We start from the raw sequence: 9,540 nt of genomic DNA on the forward strand, positions 1-9,540 counted from the left end.
GCCGTTTCCCAGATGACGGGCTCGGAAATGACAGGAGCTGTCAGAGGCGGCAAGCAGCTGGGCAGCCTCTGCAGTGCCTCGGCGAGGAGGACGAGGACGAAGCGGGCTGTTGGGTCCCCTCTGCCCGCCTTTGCCTGCTCCATCCCGGAGGAGGAGCCCCGGGGGAGGCGGCGGCGGGGTCCCCCGGCCGCACCGGCTCCCGTCGCCCCTCACCTCACACCGCAGCCCTGGCGCCTCTCACAGGGGCCGGCGGCGGAGGGCGGCGCCGGTGCGGCTGAGACACCCCCCCAACCGCCGTCGCCCCTAGCAACCAGGCAGCCTGCGCCCAACGGCCGGGGGCGGTGCGAGGCCCGGCGCGAGGGGGCGGTGCGCGGCGGCCCCGGCGGGTCGTTAGCGGCCGGGGCGGGATGCTCGGTGGAGCGTCTCTGCCGAGCGTGGTCGCGGCGGCGGGGCTGCCGACATGTCGTCTGGGTCGCGCTGTCCGGTGTGCGCCGAGGCCTGGGTCTCGCCGCGGCTGTTGCCCTGCCTGCACTCGCTGTGCGCGCCCTGCCTGCGGCGGCTCGGGCCGCTGGGGGAGCCGGGCCGGGCCGCCGCCCGCAGCGTCCTCTGCCCTGTGTGCGACGCCGAGGTGGCGCTGCCGCCCGGCGGCGTCGGCCAGCTCACCCCCGACTACCTGGCGCTGAGCCGCGGCGGGGCGGCGGTGGCGGCGGGGTGCGACCTCTGCGCCGACGGGGCGGCCGCGAGGCGCTGCGTGACCTGCGGGGTTGACCTCTGTCTCTTCTGCTGCCAGGCCCACAGGTGAGAGGGCGGCGAGGCCCGGCCTGGACAGGGCCACCTCGCCACGGGGTGCGTGGGGCCACGGGGTGCGAGGGGCCTTCCCCTCTCGGGCTGCTGGAGGGCCGTGTGTGGGTAGGTGCAGCAGGTAGGGACCCATGCAGAACTAGCCAAAGCAGTAAACCCACATGTCTTGCAGTTTGTTCAATCCCTAGCGGGTTTTTATCTTCCCTGGAGGATGCTCTGTACTCAGGTGGGGCCCAGCAAGCTGCTAGCGGTAAGTCGGTCACCCTGTTCAGGTGGGCCCGTTAAGTCCAAAATCAGGCTGCCCTTTGCCTGTGGTGGTGCCCGCTTGCTGGTTTGCATCTCGGTTTAGCATCGCTGGGTGGGGAGACTGACAGCGCTCCAACAGGCATGGGTGTGGGCAGAGTACTAGGAGGACAAGAGCCTTGCGTGTTGTGCTGCCCCCTTTGGAGAAGGCACATCTCCCAAGGGAAAATGGGGAACTTAAGCTGCTGGTCTGCCTCTCTTCACCTCCAGAAACGTTTATGGTGTGTATGTCCAAAGGCACCCTTAGGTGAAGTGAAAGGAGATAAGTGAAAGTCCTGACACTAGCCTGCCTACTGTGGTTGCTACCTCCTGATGATTGACCCATGTGCTTGCCTGTTAACTGTTGTGTCCACGTATCTTGTGTGCATTTTCAGCATTTCTGTGAGGCCAGGAGCCTACAGCAGTAACACTATTGCTTCGCGATGTGCCTGATGTTGCAGGGTTTAGTGCTGTTGGAATACGGGAAAACTGAAGAAGTGACAGCAGAAGAGAGCTGTGTACCTCAGAGGGGGTCACATCAGTAAGGCAGGAAGAAGAGGGTGACTGCAACAGAGGTAGGAGTTGAAGAGGAGGCGGCCGCAGTGGCCTGTGAGCAGGGCAGAGGACAGGCAGCACTATGGAAGAAAAGTGATAGGAAGTCTGAATGGCCTTCCGAAGCAAGGAGGTGACAGGCAGAGTCAAAAAACCACCCAGTAGCACTACCCAGGGAAGCCTCTTAGCCTGGGTTAATCAGCTCAGCCTATTCCCTCCATGTTTGCTGCTCCTTTCCACTTGATTAGCAAATTCTTTCCCCAGAAAGAAGAGGCATATTCCTTGCTGCCCTGCCCCCCTGCAGATACTGGTGCCTGTGGAAAAATGGCTTAGACTCTTAGTTACTTTCCACTTGGGGCTGTGATTTTCAGCATACCATTCTGATTAGCTAATGCCTCATACCCCATGCAAGCTGCTGAAGAGTGATAAACTGATACCTTGAACAGCAGCCTTCCGCACTGACAGAAATAACTGCAGAAAGGTATAAAGCAGTGGAAAATTTGTACCGATGACCTGCTTCCTACCTAATTTACCGATACCATTTTTTCACCCCACTAGCATCTGCAGACTTGCACCTGATTTAGCTGATGGCTGAGCAGAACAAGGGCCAGGGAAAACCATTTTTAAATGATTTCCTGGTATGCAGGGAAGATTTCTAAGGATCTGAGTGCCATTGTTGTGCTCCTTGGAATAAGTGAGACAGGTCTTAAGTTGAAGTCGGGGAAGTATGAATTTGAAGGGTGTTATGCAAATAATGCTAGAAGGCTTTGAAAATGTGCTGGACCCAAGGGAGATTAGTGGGAAGCAAAAGGAGTAGTGTAAGGGCCATGTCCTGCCCTGTGATAAGGTTGCTTTGTGTTGCTAGAGCAACTCTACAGAGCTAGGTCCTCAGAGTATTTCTTTGCTTATGGCTTGGAGCTCCCATCGCAGCTGCCAAAAGTCATTAGTGCAGGAGACAAGGAAGGAGAGAAGGCTTTTACATCCTGCTCAATAACTAGTTCTCAGTGCCCAAAATAGCATAACATTGAAATATTCTAGTGCTGCCCTGTGACATGGTGGATGGCTGGGTCCTAACAGGTTCTTTGTGTGCCATCCTTGGTCTCATCTGAGTAGGACCTAACTTGGCAGCCACAAGGAAATGGAGTTTGACTTTCAGGATATTAAATGTTTTACTGCAGACTGTCTTCTGGCAGTGGCCTGAACTAGGTTTTCTACTAAGGGATATTAGAGTTTATTTGCCTCAGTGAATTTAAAGCTGGTGGAAATCATTGGGCTGATAGCTGAGGAGCCTGGCACCTCCCGTACCTCTCCAGAAGTGACTGTCAGTGAGCAATACTGTTTTGAGACACCTCCTGCCAAGTCTCACTTTGCCTGGCTCACCCCCTCCTACTGCCTTTGTCACAGCGGGCTCTGGAGGTAATTGCAACTATCCCACTTCTGTCAGGCTCCATGAAGGGGCTGCTGGCAGTAGCAGCCTGACAGTCCGTTCCCTGGTCTGTGTGTGGCCATGGTGGGGCACACGATTCTTGGGTCTGAAAATAGTGCTGACAGAATGCAGGGAGCCCAAGAGCAGCCTCTAATGAGCTGCTTGCAGATGCTCTCCTCTTTTGTGTGGAGTCTTGTCCTCAGGAGACCACAAGTCCCTTCACACAGAGTGAATTTCAGTGGAGACAGGAGGGAGTGACACACACTGTGACTTGCAGTCTATACAGACTGTCATTCGCAAGGGGTCTCGGATGATTGCATTTCATATCCAACATGCATGAAGTGACATGTGGTTGCTCCCTTCCAGGAGACAGAAGAAGACAGCCTCTCATACTGTGACGGAGCTGGAGAACACCAAGGATTGCAGCCAGGCTGGGAAGCCTCTCTTCTGCCCTTCCCATCCCACAGAGGAGCTAAGGCTGTTCTGTGAGCAGTGTGACCAACCTGTGTGCCAGGATTGTGTTGTAGACAGGCACCGGCAGCACCCCTATGACTTCACTGGCAATGTCATCCGCAGGCATGGGGATGCCCTGTGGGAGCTGCTGAAAAGCACCCAAGAGCACATGCGTACCCTAGAGGGTGTGCTGGGCCAGATTGATGACATGGGCAGTGCCGTCCGCAGTCGCACAGAGGCTGTGGCCACAGAGATCTGTCTGTTTGCCAGTGGGTATATGAAAGCAATTGAAGAGCACCGGGACCGGCTGCTGAAGCAGCTGGAGGACTTGAAGGTGCAGAAGGAAAACCTGCTGCACTTGCAGAAGGCCCAGCTGCAGCAGCTGCTGGTGGACATGAGGACAGGCGTGGAGTTCACGGAGCACTTGCTGATGAGCGGCTCGGACCTGGAGATCCTCATCACCAAAGGGGTGGTGGCGAGCCGGCTGGCAAAGCTGAACAGCGTTGCTTACAACACTAACCCCAGCGTGGACGACGGGTTCCAGTTCTCTCCCCAGGAGAGGGCAGGGCAGTGTTGTGGCTATGAAGTTTTTGGGGCCATTCTCAATAAAGTGGTTGATCCAGCCAGATGTACCCTGTATGGGGAAGGTAATGGGGTGCTGTACAACAGCTGAATGGCAACACACTGCTCCCTGACATCATCTCTCCATTCTCTGTACCCACATGGTGTGCAGCTTAGTGCACTGTTGGCTCCCTGCTGTCCAGGCACTGACTAGGGGCGGAGGGGTATGGCAAGGTGGAGCCCTGTCAGAGGTTGCATTGCTTGCTGACGGCCTATGGGAGTCATGCTGGGCAGGGAGACAGAGAACTATCCTCAGCCAGATGTGACAGAGTACTGGAGCTGCACTGACCTCAGCATGGGGTGAGGTGTGAGGAGAGCAACATCTAGGCCAAAGGCCACAGCTTACTCGGGGGATGGCACCTGCAGTGGCAGGATGTGATGCTCGCCTGGTGGCCCCAGCTGTTCTGCAGCGTGTCCCCTCTGTGGCTGAGCAAGTTCCCCTTGCAGCTTCTGCTGAGATTGCCATGAGAATAAGTGACATGGATGGTTTCAGGGATGTTTGCTTATTAAGGACTTGGAGTAGGGCCAGCGAAACAGATAATGTTCAGACCAGCCCACAGAGCACAGCCAGCTCTGGTCAGTAATGGCCTGCGCAGGGCAGGCCTGTTCGATCCTTTCCATGCCAAACTGTAAGTGCTGAAGTCTCTGGGGCTCCACACTGCACAATGTACTGTTCCTCCTCCCTCCAGGTTCCATGGTGCACCTTGAGGCCTTCTGGGAAGATGCTAGCTGGGCTCAGAGGGGCATGCAGGAAGACCACCCTGATCCATACAGACCTCCGGGCTAAGCCTGCCCAACATCTCCCATCGCCTATGGCTGTCCACTCTCTCTTGGTCCCCAGTGACACCTTTACTTTTCTCTGTGGGTGGAAGGAGCTGTACACCCACCCCAGCAGCAGAGTCCTGGCTGTGCTCTGATGGGACTGCAACACTGCAAAATAGGTGGGAGGTGGCAATCATGGCTGGTGTGAATCCTTTCTGGTCCTGTTTCTCTGCCTGACAGATCTCCACATTGCTCGTCAGAACCAGTTGACTGGCTTTACCCTACTCTGCAATGACACCACGGGGGAGCGGATGGGGCAAGGAGGAGAGGCCGTGCAGGTCACCATCACCCACAAGGACAAGAAGGACTGGTGTGTATTTCACCTGAGACTCCCCAGTCGCTGGGTTTGCCTTTCTACCTCCCTTACCCTGGCTCCCTCCTTGTTTGGGCAGGTAGGAGGACATGCTTCAGCATGTGGGTCAGAATCTGTAGGGGAAAAGGCACTACTGTTCTTCCCACCAGTATAGCAGTGCTTCCTACTGGTTGTATTTGGCAGTGTGGAGCTTGACACTGTTGGCTCAGATTTCTATTGACTCTTTGAGTGATTTGGGACTTCTTTAAAGGATTCAACTCTTGGTGGGTATTACACATTGTCAGAGTGAGCTGTTGCTCCTTCCCACCCCTACCAGTAGACACCCTGGGCTCCTGCTTTTGTTAACACCTAATGAGCGTAAAACATAGCAACCCCAGAATGACTGTCCCAAGTGAGACAGACAGTCCACCAAGCCCAGGAGCCTCTGACAGTTGATGGAAGTGCCTAGTTCATGTTCTGGAGAAAGAAACTGTGTCGGGACTTCCTCCTATAGTTGCAAGCATTGAGCACTTCAACATGTTTGGAGGTTTTCTGGCAAAAGCAGGGAAGCTCCTGCTTGAGCTCCTAAGTGTTTCCACGATGAAAATGACCAAGCAGAAAAAATTATTTTGTAACTGTTTCCAGGCCGCACTTGTTAATATAAAGCAGCCAGGCACAAATGCAGAACCAACTGGGGGTCAGTTCTTAAGGAAAATATCTATTCTGTTTTATAGTACATACAATGTAGCTGGAGCAAGATGCCAGTGTAACTTGTTCCAGGAATGCTGTTGGTGGGATGACCTGATGAAAAAAGAGACAGGATGCTAAAACCCCTTGCTATGGGGAAGTGTTGACATGGCACACAGAAACAGTGCTGGCTGCACAGATGCTTATCAGTAGAGCATCATTGTTCAAGAATTATCATTCCAATGTACCTTCCTTCCTTAGGTGCACATACGACATATAGGAAGGTGTGCACATGAGGATTATGTGGATTTTGCTCGGTGGAGTAGAGGTCGCTGTAGCCACATTAACTCAATTTCTGGTTCTTGCACGTATGCAGTTGCTATATCCGCTGCTGAAAGCCTTCTGGCTTTGGGTTGAGGCACCGCAGCTACAGAAGAGTGTGAAGTATCACCACAGAGTTCTTGGCAGGAAATGATGTAGGCAGCTGTATTGATGTGAAATTGGGGGGGGGGGGAATACAGCCTGCAAATCTGGAAGGTTATAAACTGTCATGTCATGGGGCACAAGAGACTAATTAGTGGGGATTGGGAAGAACACCTTCCTCTATGCAGAGCTCCCTGATAATTGTCTGTGGAAAGCTCTTTCCATCTTTCTGTGAAGCAGGCAATCAGTCCCTTACTAGCTGATGCTTTCTCCCTGGCACTCTGTCCACAAGGGTTCCTTGTGAAACCCAGTGAGCTTCACTTTGGAAAAGGGGAGTTCACCAGCAGGGACCTAGAACTCCTCAGAGGACTGAAGAGAAGAGTTGGGGTCAATGCGTTTGGGACAGTAGTTGAAATGATTCAAACTTGCCCTGTTTATGTCCTGTCTTATTCATGGGCTCTTCTGGAGGTGACTGCTCTCTGCAGCTGTGAATTTACCCCATTTCTGAGGACTCTTATCTGATGGGATAATCTGACCTGAAAGTGTGCTGTCTGTCATCTTCTGTTCTTTCAGTGCTCAGGGTTGCTACAAATCCTTGCAGTGCAGCTAGCTTTGTGTAACTTCCTTTGTATGGCTATTGCAGGTCCTGGTAGCAGGTGTGTGTGAAAGCTACTCACTGCTTGAGCATTGCTTGTGCATCCTGTTAAGCTTGCTTGAGACCTGCAGCTGCTGAACAAGGCTTAGGATAAGGAACCAACCACAAATCTAGGCCAAACAGTGGTTCACATGTAGAGCAATTTTCTGCCAGTCACTGACCTCATGGACTTCTTTCTGTTCATAGTGCAGTCAAGCCAACAGCGTGTGATAATGGTGATGGGACATACCATATTTCCTACAGCCCTGAGGAGCCAGGCTTGTATGCTGTCTGCGTCTATGTCAAAGGGCAGCATGTACAGGTAGCATTTCTTGCTTCTCTTGCACTGCTTCTTCTTTACCTGCTTTTCTTTTCCAAATATTTGCTTTAAATCTTTCTAGGGATTACCTCTACCACTTAGCAGTTTAAGACTAGGCTTAGTGATCTGTGACTGACAGGATCACCCGGTTGGTTTTTGAAAATGCAGACACAACATCTGATAGCATCCACTGCAGCAGCCTCTCTGCTTGCTTGTCCTCTGCAGGGGTCTCCATTCACTCTGATGGTGAAAAACAAGTTCCGTGAGCACCAAGGTGTGTTTCACTGCTGCACGTTCTGCTCAAGCGGAGGGCAGAAAGCTGCTCGCTGTGCCTGTGGGGGGACCATGCCAGGTGAGTGCTCAGCTTTCCCCCTGCTGCTGGTGTCAGGAAGGTTTGTTGCATTTGGTCCTTCCTAGTGTAGATAGCTGTGGGTAGATACTCCAGCCCAACTGCTGCCTTGCACATGCACCAGGCCTGTGATAACCTGTGCGTACATATCTTCTGGTAGAATGGGACTGCAGCAGTGAGAAATGCAGCAGGACATGCTAAGGGTCTTTGCAGCACACCCCATAGACAGAGACCTGAGCCAACTCTGCAGGAGATGGGGCACGGCAGCTCTGTCTTTCAGCCCTTCTCAGTGGGGGTAAGCAGCACTGTGTCTATACTGTTCCTGTTCTAGTGCTGGCAGGTTGGGAGCTTCCGGGCTGTGTCACACGGTGCCCAATGCTGTCCTATGGAGAAGCCTCACTCCTTGTTTAGGATGAGAGTTCAACTCCTGTGTTTGTTTAATCCCAACCAGCTTCACTGCCCTTAACCTGCATGCGTCATTGTGTGTTTTGCATGTTTTAGTACAGAACCAGCCTCTTCCTTTTTCTGTGCTTGATCTGTGTTTAGCTCTGGCCATAGCCACCAGTGGCTGGCATGGGGTTCTGCAGGCCTGTGTCTTGCATTACTTAACAGGCAAGGGGATGGAAATCTTCACCTTTCCTGAGAAATTGGAAGGGGGAGGTTCCCCTCAGTTGTTTTCTTTTCTTTATGGAGCCCTGGCAATTTTGGCCTTGAATAAGCTGTGTTCTCATCAGCACGTGCCTCCCTGTCTTAGACAAGTCCTGGGGCTGAAGCACTCTCTGAAAGCCTCTGACACACTGGGATTTTCTGGATCACTTTTGGTTCAGCTGATGGTGCCTCTTCTCTTGCAGGTGGGTACCAAGGCTGTGGCCATGGACACAAAGGTCACCCTGGCCGCCCCCACTGGTCGTGCTGTGGACAAATGAAGGAGAGCTCGGAGTGTTTGGGTGGACCACCCAGCGACACCTCGCAGAGGAGTTTGCTCAGGACAGTGGCACTCTGAGCAGCCAGGTGAGCCCCTGTGAGCCCAGGGCACTGCTGCTGGCTGCTGCATGAGCACAAACCACGAGGATTCCTGCGATCACTGCATAGTCTCACTGCCAGAAAACAGCATCGTGATGGATGTGAACTGAGAAAGAGGAAGGAGGGAAAATAAAATTGTGCCTTATATTCCACCTGGGGCTGTGTATGCAAAGTTGTTTTGTGCCTGAACAGGAGCAAACACTGGGCATTGTACTGGTGCCTACACTTTCAAGGACTCAAGGCCTGTAGGGTCAGGCCTTAGTCTGAGCAGTTACCTCACAGGAGGGTCAAGATGTGTCTCATTCTGCAGGATCAACAATCTCTGCTGTCCTTCTTGAAGAGGCCAAAGCTGCTTGTTGGGGCACATTCCAAAAGGTTTGTGTTCATTCCTTGGAAAGGCTTGGCAGCCTGAATATGGCTTCTGCCTCCGCATCAGATGTGGCTGGATTCTGGCCTTGGATGTACGCATATAGCACAGTCACACTCCTGGGAGCTGCTGTTGTGTTTGCAACTCTTATATTTTCTACAAGTGAGCTGTAGTCTTATTACACCCTCCCTGCAAAGTAAGAGCAAGATGGGTTAGTAATATATCTGAAGGAAATCCAAGAAAACCCCATGACACTGACAGGAACAGGAATTAGAATGTAATTCACCCAGCCTGTATGTTCTCCATGGAGATGGTGTGGGACATAGCGCTGCTGGGGGTGATACAGGAGCCAGGAGAGCACCCAGCTCACCAAGGGAAGATTTGGGGACAGTCTGAGCATCAGTAGGAGCCATAGGCACAGGCTTGCAGGTGTCCTGAACTGGGTGCAACGAGGGAAGAGCAGCAGCAGAAGACAGAATACAGCAAAAC

The 9,540-nt window shown here is 53.2% G+C and overlaps 1 protein-coding gene across 4 annotated transcripts; it reads left to right on the forward strand.

The window, feature by feature from the left end:
• The first annotated feature begins 386 nt into the window (after positions 1-386).
• Positions 387-8,819, forward strand: TRIM45 (tripartite motif containing 45). Of its 4 annotated transcripts, XR_012045384.1 has the most exons (7): positions 387-798; positions 3,428-4,161; positions 5,138-5,267; positions 7,201-7,315; positions 7,538-7,664; positions 7,822-7,956; positions 8,513-8,651. XR_012045384.1 is itself a non-coding variant. In XM_072881107.1 (6 exons), the coding sequence occupies exons 1-6, from the start codon at positions 461-463 to the stop codon at positions 8,662-8,664; spliced, it is 1,596 nt and encodes a 531-aa protein (XP_072737208.1). In that variant the 5' UTR covers positions 387-460; the 3' UTR covers positions 8,665-8,803. The 4 variants fall into 4 exon arrangements, 3 of the variants coding, with proteins under 3 accessions (XP_072737208.1, XP_072737218.1, XP_072737230.1); XM_072881107.1 differs by lacking the exon at positions 7,822-7,956 and having other exon boundaries at positions 8,513-8,803; XM_072881117.1 differs by having other exon boundaries at positions 7,822-8,656.
• Positions 8,820-9,540: the final 721 nt, after the last annotated feature.

This window comes from Ciconia boyciana, chromosome 1 (genome assembly GCF_034638445.1).
Source record: "Ciconia boyciana chromosome 1, ASM3463844v1, whole genome shotgun sequence".
In the NCBI taxonomy this organism is placed as follows: Eukaryota; Metazoa; Chordata; class Aves; order Ciconiiformes; family Ciconiidae; genus Ciconia; species Ciconia boyciana.

What these genes read in the sequence shown, in the direction of transcription:
- TRIM45 (XM_072881107.1), top strand. Translation starts at nt 461, where the DNA reads ATGTCGTCTGGGTCGCGCTGTCCGGTGTGCGCCGAGGCCTGGGTCTCG. An exon ending in ATGTACCCTGTATGGGGAAG is followed by an intron (nt 4,162 to 5,137) that starts GTAATGGGGTGC and finishes TCTGCCTGACAG; the next exon opens with ATCTCCACATTGCTCGTCAG. An exon ending in CTGTGGGGGGACCATGCCAG is followed by an intron (nt 7,665 to 8,512) that starts GTGAGTGCTCAG and finishes CTTCTCTTGCAG; the next exon opens with GTGGGTACCAAGGCTGTGGC.